General features: G+C 43.0%; 2 protein-coding genes and 1 non-coding gene across 3 annotated transcripts in view; 2 read left to right on the forward strand and 1 right to left on the reverse strand.

The window, feature by feature from the left end:
- Nucleotides 1-3,688, forward strand: part of Sema5c (Semaphorin 5c) — a 30,845-nt gene extending 27,157 nt beyond the window's left edge. Inside the window, exons 7-13 of the mRNA XM_065479572.1 lie at nt 56-225; nt 286-584; nt 636-978; nt 1,037-1,268; nt 1,627-1,853; nt 1,913-2,212; nt 2,428-3,688. Coding sequence (XP_065335644.1) covers nt 56-225; nt 286-584; nt 636-978; nt 1,037-1,268; nt 1,627-1,853; nt 1,913-2,212; nt 2,428-3,011 — 2,155 coding nt within the window. The 3' untranslated portion in view covers nt 3,012-3,688. The remainder of the gene's footprint in view (nt 1-55; nt 226-285; nt 585-635; nt 979-1,036; nt 1,269-1,626; nt 1,854-1,912; nt 2,213-2,427) is intronic.
- Nucleotides 1,508-1,580, reverse strand: TRNAF-GAA (transfer RNA phenylalanine (anticodon GAA)). The gene has a single exon. It is a non-coding gene; the product is annotated as a tRNA-Phe (tRNA).
- A 1,337-nt stretch (nt 3,689-5,025) lies between the features above and the next one.
- The window catches only part of Rhp (rhophilin), a 36,850-nt gene continuing 27,620 nt past the window's right edge, over nt 5,026-14,255 (forward strand). The window contains exon 1 of the mRNA XM_065497611.1: nt 5,026-5,418. Coding sequence (XP_065353683.1) covers nt 5,290-5,418 — 129 coding nt within the window. The 5' untranslated portion in view covers nt 5,026-5,289. The remainder of the gene's footprint in view (nt 5,419-14,255) is intronic.

The following is a 14,255-nucleotide window of genomic DNA, read 5'->3' on the forward strand; positions in this document are numbered from 1 at the left end:
CGTGGAATCTAAGTCGTCTATTGCTCCGCGAATGCTAATTAAAATGATATTTTAGGAACAGCATTGCCGGCTCGGCCATCTGTGCGTTCAACATGAGCGCCATCAGCACGGCCTTCAGCGGGGCTTACAAGCATCAGGCCCACCCAGGTGCTTCTTGGGAAAGACACAGCTCGACGCACAGCTCCCACGGCAAGTGTCCCACCCCGGGCGGCGGACTGCCCAGAGGTAAATCCGACACGTGCTCGCTTTTGACGCAATTTTCTTCACCGCAAATCGATTTTTCAGGTCTTGTCGACTCCAGCAAGTACCAATTGATGGACGAAGCGGTGAAGCCCTTCACGCTGCACCCTCTGCACGTATCCCAACCTTTGGAGCGGCTCACGAAGATCGCCATCACTTTGGTCGACACGAAACTGCACAAATCTGTCATCGTCATGTTCGTCGCCACCTCTGAAGGAAAGATCAAGAAACTTGGCGTTCTCCCCAGGACAATGAACACCTGTCTGCTGGAGGTCTGGGAACCTTTCTCGCCAAAGGTCAGAGGCTCGGCCAAAATCATGGACCTCAAATACCTGAAGGAAACGGTAAATTGCAATTCCCCTGTAGCAAATAAAAATTAAATTTATTTTTCGCAGGACTCTCTGTACGTTGCCTCGTCGGAAGGAGTGCTCAGGGTGCCGGCGCAGCGCTGCGCCAGGTTCCCCTCGAGACAAGCCTGTCTGAACGCTCACGACCCGCACTGCGGATGGAACGAGTTGAAACTCTCGTGCACGACCGCGCCGAACAAGGATCCCCTGGCCCTGCACTGGGAGCAGAGTGCGCCCCGGTGCCCAGTGCTCACCGACCCCGTGGACGGCTCCTGGGGCAGTTGGTCTGCGTGGTCCAGCTGTGCCTACAAACAGGGCAGCGGGGACCAGTGCCAGTGCAGAATACGCCAGTGCAACAACCCTGCTCCCCAGCACGGTGGAAAGGATTGCGGTAATTTAACGAACAGTGTGGAGTGATTGACCTTTTTACTGAACTCGATCTTCAACAGGCGCCGGTCCCAATATTGAAGTGACCAACTGCACGCAGCATGGAGGCTGGACGGCTTGGTCGCAGTGGTCTGCGTGCTCGCAGACCTGCGGAGTCGCCGTCAAATCGAGGAGACGCACATGCGGAAACCCTGCCCCAGCCTTTGGAGGCAGAGTTTGTGTCGGACAAGACCACAACGAAATGTACTGCTCGGCAAATCCACCTTGCCCTGCCAAACAGGGTCCACCACCAAGGTAAAATTCAATTGAACATCGGAAAAATGTAGAGGTCTCAGCCGCGGCGGGGAAAAAGGTCAAAAATTAAAAAGTGCAGTGGGAAAATGTCCACCGATGAAGCACTATCAAATATTGTCAGCCGCGTTAGCAAAAAATTCGGCTATGCCGGTCCCGCCGGCCGCCGCGGTCGAGACCTCTAGAAAAATGGTTGATAAGCAAAATATTAATCGATCTAACTCGAAGTAAAGACAAAAATTTGCCCAGACCCGGGATTGAACCGGGGACCTTTAGATCTTCAGTCTAACGCTCTCCCAACTGAGCTATCTAGGCTGTTACTTATTATGTAGCACCGTTATCAATTCTTATAATTTTGCAGAGATGGACATTGGTCTGAGTGGGGTTCTTGGTCCGGGTGCAGCGCCGCCGATTGCGGCACAGGTCTGAGGACGCGCAGGAGAAAATGCGACTCACCAAGTCCGCAGAATGGAGGGCAAGAGTGCCCTGGGTGTGCTGAGCAAAGTGAATTGTGCTCCGCAAGTTGCGCGGAGGTCCGCAAGTTTTCGACTTGGACGCCCTGGCTGGCCATATCCGCAAATTCTTCAAGTAAGCTATATATATTGTACCTCTTACTTTTTAGGTTCGAGCTAAACGTTTTCTTGCAGGCGGCCCAATGAAGGAACGCCGCTACAGATTCCAATGTCGAGCGCCTGCCACGGACCCTAACCAGGTCAAATTAACGCAGTTCAAGGAGGAGGAGAGGACGTGCATCGGAAACACGTGCTCCAAGCCCGGCTCCCCGTCCGTCGTGTCGCAGGGTCAGTGGGGCTGCTGGAGTGACTGGTCACCATGCTCAGTGAGTTGCGGTCTCGGAGTTAGGATCAGAAGCAGACCCTGCTTGGGCTCGTCTTGTGATGGGCCCACAACCATGGACGAAAGCTGCGAGGCTTCCGTCAGTTGTCACTGTGAGTGCTAAATAATTTTTTGTTTGCATGATTTATATTTATCTATTTAAAGAAAAGATTTATTTATGGACACTACACAAGTCCAGCCAATTTTGGAGAATTATCGGCTGATGCTTGTTCGGCTAAATAATTGGGCTGAAAAATCCGGATTAATTATAAATTTTAATATGATATGATCATTAAGAAAATTGCCAATTTATTTTAAACAATTTCAGCTCTGGCTGGATGGCAAGCGTGGACAGAGTGGTCCGTGTGCAACGAAGAAGGCGAGCAGTACAGGAAGAGGTCGTGCCTGGCGTCCAAGCCTGGCCCGCAACTGTGCGTCGGCCCCAACAAGCAGACCAGGATGTGTTTTACCGTGCCATTGGAGAACGAACTGAACATCATCCCCGACTCGAGTGCGGCCCACATCGCCTCCCGTCCCAGGGAGAACGACTCGGTGGGCATAGTCTTGGGAGCCAGCACGGCCGCCTTCCTGGCCGGCCTGATCGCGGCCACAGCCGCCGTGGCCACCATTGTGATAGTCAAGCGGCGGCAGAGGATGAAGCGGGGACCTGGCAGGGTGCCGGGCAGCCCGCACTACATCCCGGCCAGGCAGAATCCGTACGTGTCGGTGCCGATGCAGAGAGGCGTGGCCGATGGCAAGAACGCATTGCTGGACAACGAGGACAACACGACGCCCAAAATCTTCAGTCCAGCCAAGCCGGTCGAGTACGAGACGGCGACCATCAAGAGGAACTCGCACAGTCTGGCCAACAACCACAAACTGCGGGAGGACCACGATGACCACTTCTTCTGAGTGTGGAATCTCGCAACAATTATATGTGTTCAAATTGAAGACGTGCTCATATTGAGCCGTAGATTGCATTTCGAGTCGTGCCTTCTGCGGGGTGTCTGATTTACAAACAAACGTGCAAAAAATGACGCTGACACGTAAAGAGACCTCGCCGTGAGTTCTTCCAGTGTTTCATCGACAGGGACGTGCGAATCATCCTGTGAGTTGATAGTTAATGGAATGAAAATTAAGAGTTCTCGCTGTTTGTGATTCAACTTTGTGAGGAAAAGATGGCATTCAATAAGCTCCTGTGCCATGTTAAAAGACTGCATAAGTAATTTCTCTCTTTTGTATTGTTTTTGGTTATATTTTTAATACGCCAAACCCACCTCTCTTTATATTGCAGTGACTTTTTAACAGGTTCTCTTCAGCATTTTGTGATATACACTTCAGTTTTTTTGTATCTCAAATAATCCACACATACTGACATTTTACACTGATATAATTTCCATGCAGAACATTCTTTGTCAAAATCCATATCATAATTTCCACTCTTTATGTTGAAATTGAACGCCGCTATTAACCAAAAATATTACTTATTTTTGTAATATGTGCAAAACTGTGTAAGATATCCGTGTATTCTGTGTAAATGCGAAATTCTTATGTGTGAGCGGAGAAATAAAAATATAATGAATTTGTAACCATATTTTTTAATATTTAAACTACATAACTTTGAATAGATGCTCTTGTCTGAAAGTGGCCAGAGCTAATTAATGTTTTTAGACCTGAGGAAGGTCGGTAACAGGCAAGGATTAAAAATCGTCGATGAAGTACTCGAAATTATTGAAAATAAAAAGCATTAAAAACCAGCGTTAAGGTATCCCAAGTTAAAGTCCAATCAAAGACCTGTCTGATGAGGGGTTGTGGTTGACGATGCGACGAGCGGCCAATTTTTTTTTTTTTGCTCTTTTTATCCGTCCTCTCGGACCGGGAAGGGCGCGCACTGCACTAGCACGAACGCAGAAACCTGGGTCCCAATAACACCGCGAACGGATAACATGGGCGCACCAGGCCGCACAGGGACCCAGCCCACTCAAGGGCCACTTTTGCCTCCTTAAATAAAAATAAAAAAAATTCGCCTTTGCGCATTACGCGAAGAGTAAAAACGGAAAAAAAATTAATTTTAATCTTTTTATGGGCGCGAAAAATCGGCGGTCTTTTGCGTGCGATGGAGCACGCAAACTCTATTAAGTTTCCTCCGTTTGGAAAAATCGCGAATTTTGATTTCTTATGTTATCCTTATGGGGAAAGTGCAAAATCAAATTTTTTTAAATTGAAAATCTATCTCCTCCTAGAATTTTAATCGGATCGGCTCGTATTTGGTCATAAAATGAGCCTAGATTAATTTCAAGTCGACTGAGCAGCCACTTTTTCGAAACGTTCCGGTAAAATTGATCAATTTCTCGACTACTTCTCAAAAAATTAAAACAAATAAAATGGAAACATTTAAATTTTTTGTCTTCATGACAAAAGTGCAGCCACATGACCTGGCAATCAGATCATAAATTTTCAAAACATTATCTGATACCGAAAATGCGTTACTAATTTCACGGCAAGTCTAAAAAATTTTAGGTTATTTCCCGGAAAGTTAAAAACTCGATTTTGAATGATTTCCCAACGTTTAATGTGCCGTAATATGTATACTTCCCCTTTCAAAACTTCAATTTCTTAATAAAGCACCATATTGGAGATGAGTTTTTTTTCTTGTTCTTAACCAATATAAAACAATGAAATCAACACCAGGCGTGAATACACAAAAAAACTGCGTTACAACATCGAGAATGTACCGTAAAATATGGGCCTCGTGCTTGCACACTTAAAGCCTATTGCTTTGTCGATTGTTGTAGTTCTCTTTGACCCGCACAGGTTGCGTTAGTCCGCTTCACGGGCGGCGAAAAGCGTGCTTCGGGGGCAGTTCTTCACCTGCCCGCTAGGAGCTGGAGGCGCGCGATTTTACTGTGGTTTGAGACGAATATGCGAGATAATTTTTATTTGCCTTGGAGGCTTGTTATCTCTGAATAATAAGGCAGGGACACAAAGTGTGGCTCGCACATGTCCTACATAATCGATGCGGCGGACTGACTGAGTGAACGAACATCTCGGCGCGAGTGCGTGTCCTGGTCCTATAGCAGAGAGCCGGAGAGGAGAAAAGGAAAACACACATACGCACGCACGCACGCGTTTTGGTTAGTTTCGCTCAGCGGCAGGTCGCCGATGGACCGCAGCGAATTTGGCCGGCACCATGAGTGAGGACAATTCGCAGCGGGACGACAACTCCGTCCTGTCCACCCCCAGCCGAGAGTCTTCCTCCTTTTTCGACGAGGACGACCTCAACGACCTGCCCAATAGTAATTACTTCCAAAGAGTCAGGGTGAGTACCACTTATTTTTTTCATTTTGCGCCAATTTTGAGGAAAAACAAATTTTTGAGCCGTTTTTCTCAAAAATTTAAACGACACGCGATTTAGGACAATTCTAGGAATTTTTCCTCATTTTTAAGTAAAGGTAAAAGGGATTTCTCACAAATTTTCTTTAACATTCTTGGTGTTTTCGTTTAAACAAATTGTCATTTCTAGGCAGTAAATCATTTTTTGCTCCACTAGATTCTAGCAATTTCTCGTGTTCTCGTTTTATCATTAGACTAGCATGACTAGTTAGACTAGAACGCAAACGACAACAAAGCGTGTTGCCAGAGAGTTATTCCCCCATGTGATGAACCAACGTTTATCGTGGTGTCTGTTGGTCTACTCTCGCGCACCCCTCGGTGCGGGCGTCGCACCTGTCTTTCCGAAAAATGCACCTTTCCATCCTGCCATATGGAGGAAGTGGTTACTATCCTACGGACTGCATATTCAGCACACTGCAATATTGATGTTTTTGCGTGATTCACCACCTTCTGCGCGGTGTGACGCAAATCTCCGATCCTGTTTTACTCTCGGCCGTGTATAATAGTTTATTGCTTTATTGCTCAATGTGTCATTCCGTGCGCATTCATTGAATTCGACCAATTACAGTCACAATTATCGGCAATATTTCTCTTTCTAGAAACGATACAATTGCTTTATGCGCTCAGTTTTTTGCGAAATTTTTATTTTATTTCCCTCTGCGAACCCCCGTGAGCGCAAATGCTATTTGGTTTTGACCGAGGAATTTATTGATCCGTCACAAATGTGCGGCATGCCATGTGACGAGGCAAAAGCTAATGGGATTTCGGCCTCTCAAGGCTTTCAATTAGTGTATTCACCTCTTCGCGAAAAACAATTATTACCGACTGCATGATTATAGTCTTTCTTCGACGAACCAAAGGATCTGCTAAATATTTTACAGCTGCAAATTCGCACCCACAATATTCCAAAGGTGATTGTTTCTCTTTTCGAACCTCAAGAAACATTTTTACTCAAAGTAGCCTTGAAATGTGTAAATGATTAGGGTTTATTTAGGAATAGGCTATACGAGCTGATTGACGAAATAATTAAGTGTCATAAATATGTACCAACTGTTATTTTGACACCAAAAATATTAAGTGTTCAATGTGTTTCGTTAACTCTCTACTTTATTAGTCGTTGCACTTAATTATTTATCAGCTACGTCTTTATTTCAATAGTTTGATATTTGAGGTCGATTGAAAGCGGATACTTGGAATCCAGCGGTATACTAATGGAAACTACTCATAATAAGGAAGAGCTTTTTGAAAAAAAAAATTGTGAAAAATCCTAATCACTATCTAAATACGTTAGAATATTTCTAAATTGTCTTTTAACTTGGCTCAAAGTTTGCGTGCTAATTAAGCACTGTTTCCCTTTACAGTAAACCTCAATTGATTTCCCAATTAAGGGAATTTTTCCTCAAAATTCTCAAATTCTTACAGCGTTGGATAAATTGCGACGATAGGGATCGAAATCAAGCGAAATTTGGCAAAATCTGAAATTCCTTCATTTAACTTATGGCATGTCACTACAAAATAGATCAGGGGAATTCATCACTACAATGCAGACATCCATTTGTACAATAAGAGATAACAAAATATAATACAAGTATCTCTACACTTATAAATCTTTAACTTAATTTAAACACTCATCAGCTTTACAAAACTTTTTACTGTAAGCAAAGTTATGCAAAGCATTTGAAACCCCATTGAATCGGGGCTCTAGACGGAGCGATGTGGGCAAGGCTTTGGTTCTCAGTCCTGATTTAATTATTTTTTTTTTTGCTAAATTTTACAAACATCAAATTCAATGCTATAGTCAAAAAGACAAATTGTTCTTAATTGTTGGCCTGTAAAGATCTACTTTAAATTACTAAACGATGGGGTACATCAAACAGCGCGATTGAAGCTGTCTTTTTATATCTTATCAAACGCATTTTAAGCGTAGCTGCTGCAAGTCTAACAAACAAAGGTCTAACAATTTTCGTATCATTTTGCATTCTTTCGTAACGTCCGTGCCCTTAATACTAAATAATATCACGCGACCTTTGTCACTATCATAAAACCCTTGAAATTTCACTTTCTTTCGTCTTCAGGAGTGATAAGAAATTGCCCCACTTATATAAGCAAGTACGCATGAATTTAATCAAGCTATTCAGTCTTAATTAATGCACTGTGAAAAACAGAATTTGAATCCAAACGCTTATCTCCAGGCGAAAGAAATAAAGCGCTCGCGTCAGCAGTTGGTGTATTGTTTTGCGAGCTAAATCCAATTTACGGATGCACATATAGGGGGCTATTACGCACTTGAAGGTCTTCCCATGCAGCAAAGGGTCAGTTTTGTGTGTGGGAAAGGCAAGAAAAAATAAGCACTGTGGTCGGCGCATAGCTGACCATTCATGTCGGCATTATCGAATTACCTGCGGCGACACCAATACCTCTCGTCACTATGAAATCACCGATGAAATCACCAGAAAAAAACAAGCAGCATAGGAAAAAGGTGCAAAGTTTTATCAAATAGATGTTCGAACTCATTCCTGCCAAGTAAGTGTTCTTTGTTCAGCAAAAAGAAGCCTTAGAGAATGATAAAAAGCTGTTTTAATCTTCAGACGACGTTGAGGCCTTTTGTCACTTTTCCGATAAGCAAACTAAGAACGTGAAAGATGCTTGATAAACCGCGCTGAAGCGACGCGCGACTGGATTAATGAAAAAACCTAAAAAAAACCTCACAAGAAGCAGTAGTTGTCCGCTCTGCTGTTTCAATTTTCTTTGAGGTGGCGAGTGTTACAGAGTTTAACAACAGCGTTTTGTTGATTTTGCTTTCGCGGTCGTCGGTGCGGAGAGCAGCAGAGAAGAAAAGCGCACGTAGGAAGAAGACGCGCCGGCCTGTGTCGTCGCACGCTTCTTGCACTGCACGCTCCTTTGAACCTTGGTGCGCGACTCTGCGTGTGATTGCAGTCTGCCAGCCAAATGCACATAATCCAACGGCGGAAACAGACGCACTCGCCCCCACGATTCAAAAAATGATATGAATTCAAAGCTTCTGGTGCGTAAAGAGGAACGAATTTTATAGCAACTGCCGGGAAGTCCTTCCCTTAAAATTACGGTGGGCTTTTAAGAAGTATAATTATAAAAAAACACTCTTGAAATTCGTGCTGAAACGGATCTTCATCTTCTTAATTCAATAAACAGCTTTAACTAAAATTTTAGGTTTCAGCCAGCCGCGCTGCGCCGCGCCAGCCGGCAAATTTTGGATCACGTGGGCAGCCGCCAGTCGCCGTGAATCTGGCTAAGCTGCGCCAGCCACGCCAGCCGCCAGTGAAAAAGTGTCAAAAATTAAGAAGTGCAGGAGACAACATTTTTCTATTAAACACACTATCAAACTTCACGTTTAAAATGTTGTAAGCCGGTGAAAATGGCCAGCCGCCAACTTAAATCTCGCGACTTAGAGCTCTAAAAACGTTGAAGGCTTCCGAACACATTCTGCTTCTCTGAAACAAAATCTCGTGGCAGCGTTCCCCTTGAAATGAAATTCAGCAGGAAGTGGAAACCGCAGATTACCCCTGGCTTCCAAGCTGATCTCGTCTCCACTCTAACCAATGACGCTTTATCCACTTCATATGGTGAGCGCTCATTAAAAACAATTAGCGAATAATTAAAGATATTTATCTCGCCGCAGCGTGAAAACAAAATTCGTAGGTACTGTGTATCATTCTTAATTAAAAGCGAATAAATAATAGCACGGTTGTGTTTATAAAGAAGAGTTTTCAATTAATTTCTGTCGAGAGGAAAAGGGCTGCGTTTTGACCTGCTGCATAACCTTGTCTGCCGCAATTAATTGAATTCTTAGCAATGTGCGAGCAATTGTGTTAAAGAACACCGCCAAGTGTTTGCCGTTTGCCTGCCCACATTCAAACTCGTTTACAAAAATAGGAATCTCTTTTCCGTCTGCATTTGCTGAAGTAAAGAGCCACCACCACTTCTCACTAATCAGAGTGTTTTGTTTAAAATGATACGATAGTTTCGTAAAATTAAATTTTAATTTTAATAGCTGGTGCAAAATTGAAAAAAATCGTCCTTTTTTGTTCGAATTGTTCGAATTTATTTATAGATATAATACCGTAAAAATAGTCAACTGACAGCCCTAGTTATTTTCCTAGAATTTCCAGGACGCAGGACACGTGTTTTGGCACCATTGATTGGTGGCCATATGCACGGGGAATATTAAAAACGCGCGCGGGCACACACACGTCGAAGCGGCTTGGAATAACAAAATGCAAATTATTAACAGTAGTGCGGTGCTCGCTGTCCAGGATGTAATTTAGCATCTCTCGGATCCTCTCGCTCGGATGACGGACAGAAGGGTATCCAGCAGCTCGTGGTAATCTTGCAAGTCGTGACTCAAACAAATTCATATTTCGGCTCATGCAGGGGGAAACTGGTATGTGCGGTGAATTACGTCACGATCATCGCACAATCCGCGCGCGGCAATTACTGCTGCAGCGTCGCGCACACTTCAATTACGGCACACTCCCCGCGCGACGACGTGACAGCCAGCCAATTATTCGCCCAAAATAGACAACCGAAATAACAACGCACTTCTCGAAACGAATCTCCCTCCGAGTCTCCAGCATCAAAATGTACAAAAAAGATTAAGAGAGAGCCGGCCTTTTCTCGCTAAATGTTTGTTATTTTGCTTTTTAAATACGCAAAAAGCTGCAATTACGAGCATGAACATTAGAGCTACTTGCCTAATTTAGTGGGGCCACAAATTAAAATTGCTTTAGATGGAACTGAATATGAAAATGGAGCGCTTTCAAGGACAAACCGCTTTTTAAAATTGGACGTGACTTGCTCTCCTCGTGTGACAGCATAAATTAAAAAATTGTTTAAAATATCTGATCTTTTGAAGCAAAACCTCTTTCTCCGCGAGGCTATATTTGTTTTTGTTGATTCAATCAATATTCAAAAGCAGTAAAATTTATATTTTATCCTGCTTGAAACATTGAAACCTTCAAAATGTTCCTTTCTAATTATTGGAGATTTTTTTATAATTAAAGTTTCCTTTCCAGAGTACTCGGCAGATGAAGAAATTTGTTATATTGATTCCTAATACGTCACGCTGGGAAAGATAATTGAAATTCTGCGCACGGCTGCTTTCGTAATGAAGTTGGGCTGGCTGGCAGCGAAATGTTGACGGCGTCCGCGCGCAAAAGTTGCGAGAGGTGTTATAATCGACGGGCCATAAACGATAATTTGAATTTTCGTGCTCGTCAATAGCGTTTACGGCGCTTTTGTCAATAGAGCAGCCTCTCTAGCGCCAACAGCCGGGCCTATAAAATCAAATGGCGAGCTGCAGAAAGCAGTAAGAAGACAGCAACATGCATCCGCTTTAATTATTTATCAAAAGCGCTGCGCGCATAACTTTTCAGCTGCGTATAAAGTGCTCGCGTTCGACGCTGGACAAGACGCTATTAAGTAAGCCCGATTTAATGGAAATCATAAATATTATTATCCAAGCATGGAGGAATGCAGTTTTTTACTTTATTTCTTTTCATTCTCGCTGGCTATATAACCAGAGGAGCATCCGCGTCCGTGTTTATTATTTTTTTCTCCGCAGAGAAAATAAACTGCTGCAAATTTTCAAGTCGAACCGGATGCTTCCCATTCCCAAAAAGGAGCTCCACTCTTTCTCTCCAAATCCGAACACTGCTGGACCATTAATTCGTGTGGCCGGCTAATTAAAATAGTGCCTTTTAAATCAGATTGCTCGGCGAGATGCTAATTACGGCCGAGTGGACGAGTCCCGTTACGCTAGTCTGCGCGCCGGCCAGCAGCTGATTCCGCAGAGTGCGTGTGCCTCCCATCACTTTTGTTGTTATGACTGCGTTTCTTTCTCTCTTTCACGCGCTTCCTCTCGCTCGCTCTGCACACGCGTGTATATCTTTAATTACGCCGGAGATTAAGTTGTTGGAGCGGAACTGCCGGCTAACGGTGGCTAGAGGCAATTTGCAGAAAATCGACGCGTTTTATAATCTAATTAGCTCTAATCTGTGAACATTGAGGATTAATGCAACTGCTTATTTAATTGGAGTCAGTGTCAGTGTCAGCGGATGGGTTAGCACTATACAATTATCAGTCCGTTTTAATTCCTTTGCGATTGACGATGCAAACAAACGACGAAAAACAATCAACTTTTGATCCTCCTTGTTTTGTTTGGCCTTGAAAGTCTTTATTCCGCACATGATAATCTTAACTAGAAGTTTTTGTTTCAAATCTCTGGTGCATTTTAATTAATTTAGAAATCATTTTAACCTATTCCTAATTTATTATATCCAGTTCAACTCACAAAATAAACTTTCATTTTCTCAATAAATTAAAAAAATGGACCAGAAATCTCAAAAGGAAGGATGGAGGCAGAAATCAACTAATTAATATGTAAATATAGTTGTTTATCTGCTCATCTAATGCAAGTCGGAGAGGCGGGGGATGAACTCCGCGAAGGACGTTGCTTATTGGAGTTGCAGCCATTTAATTGGCTGAAATTGTAATAAAATAAAGTGTAGAGCTCGCACCTGGAGACTGAATTATCCCCCTCCCGATACGCATCTAATTTGCAACCTCGGCGCGCAAAGGAGTGTCAACCTCCGCTTAGAAATTTATTAATATAATATTGCACCTCGTCCGGCAGGCAGGGGGCAACACACTTGCAAATCAGCGGATTGGCCGTCTAATTCCCGCGGCACTCGGTTGTCAGATGAAAAGATTATTCCATCACTTGGCTTTAATCGCATTTGCAGCCCACTCCAAAAAGACACTCGGCGCGTAAAGTCGGCTATTTACGCGCGACATGCAACGAATTCACAGTTTTTATGATTAGTCATGGTTTCAGCGCCGTTTCCAAGACATCTGGAGCAAATCTCGTTGGGTGGCGAAAACCGACGTTTAACGGATCACCAGGCCTGAAACCGCACACATGCAATTCACTCGCTTTTCAGCTGATGCGTTTAATGGGCATTTAACTTTTCCAAAAGCTGAAATGGAGTGAGCAAGCGAGCATCAAGTCGCAGAAGCGTTTCATTTGCCAAACCGCAAATCCTCACCTTCTTCTTGAGCAAGCCTAGCCGCAGCTGCTGCTGCTATATCACACTTTCAAACGCGCATCGAATCTGCGTGGAAACTCGCTTGTGGCCACGATATCTATTTGCTATTTGTCTTGTTGACGCCAGCGACGTGCAAATGAGACACAATCAGCACTCGCCAAACCGCATCATCACTGTAGATTCTAACCGAAAATTTCACCACTGAAACAAGACAGTTTAAAAGCCTTTTTTATCTTCACGACAAGTTTTCTAAGCTATTTTAAGTTCTGAACTTTCGCCATAAGAATGACAGTTAGTTTTAAGACCGAGCCGCACAGAGTTTCAGCGCGAAAGTGTGAGTCCGACTTGAAATATTAAATTCCAAGTTTATAAAAATATATCTGGTATTCGTGGATTTGCCACTTGCACGGGTCGAGAAATTGAGCATCGCTGAGCAAACACCAAAATTTTCTCTATCGATTTGATCGTTGCCCATTTTTGCAACAAGGACAGAAATCCGAGTTTGTTACAGTGGATTGATACAGGGTGACATTTGAAAATTATTTGAATTGTTTGATGCAATAAGCAGTTGATTGATAATGAATAAAAAATAAGGACCTTGCTACAGTAAGAATTCAAATTTTTCAAATTTTCTCCAAAATTTTCCGCACTTTTACCACATTTTCTTGGCAGATTTCGATTCCTCTCGTCGAGATCTGTCCGACAGCGTATGAAACCTTTTAGGGAAACTCTTTGTGGGAAAATAAAATAGGATTTCAAGTAAGGAGACAGTCCTCACCGTTTGAAAAACATGCTATCTTTGCAGCCACTTTTCTCTATAATTTATGTCAATTTTGGCTTTAACAGAATCCTTAGGGATGATTTCATGCATTGGTAACAAGCATTTTCCACGATTTCCCAGTATCAGTCCTCTTCAAGTGGTGATTCTGACTCCTAACCTACCTCAAGACTCTGAGAGCGACCATGTTTGAATAGGGTTGCGCAAAAAGACGAATATTTGAGGTAACGGTTTCATTATTAATATAATTTGTTTTTCCCCTGAGTCATCAATCAATATTTGAGTGGTAGATAAAAATAAAGGATTTTTTTATCCAAGAGAGATATTCCCATAGTGAATATATATATATATATATATATATATATATATATATATATAACGTTAAAAAAAAGAGCCCCAAGATTCGGTTCCTCATTTTTGCTTTCATTAGTGACGTCTTGACTTATTAAGTAGTTGGAAGCATGTAACATTTTCTCTATCTTAATCAAACTTATTTTTCGTAGGTAATTTCAAATTTTCTCGTCCCTTTCGAGGAAAATCTCCTTTTGACAAACTTGAAAATCTGATTTTTCCTAGATCAATCAGGGTTAGCAATTTTTACAAAATATTTAAAAAACAAAAATTAACTGAACTCATTTGCGGCGATTACGAGCATCACTAGGTAGTACAATATCCGCTGGTCATTTAGATCCCGCTTCGTCTGCCATTATTGCGAAATACGACAAAAGGCAAACTGTTAATATTTTTCGCGGGTTTGCCGAATTGCTCAATTTAGCAAAGCGGCCAGGTGTGTGTTGGGCCGTGGATTACGTCAGTATCGAGCGGCTGCAGCATGACCCGCCGAGTTAAAACGAGTCACAAAATCGGCAGAGTGTCATAAAGCGGGCGGCGAGGAGGAGTACA

Source organism: Cloeon dipterum, chromosome 1 (genome assembly GCF_949628265.1).
Source record: "Cloeon dipterum chromosome 1, ieCloDipt1.1, whole genome shotgun sequence".
NCBI classification, from domain to species: Eukaryota; Metazoa; Arthropoda; class Insecta; order Ephemeroptera; family Baetidae; genus Cloeon; species Cloeon dipterum.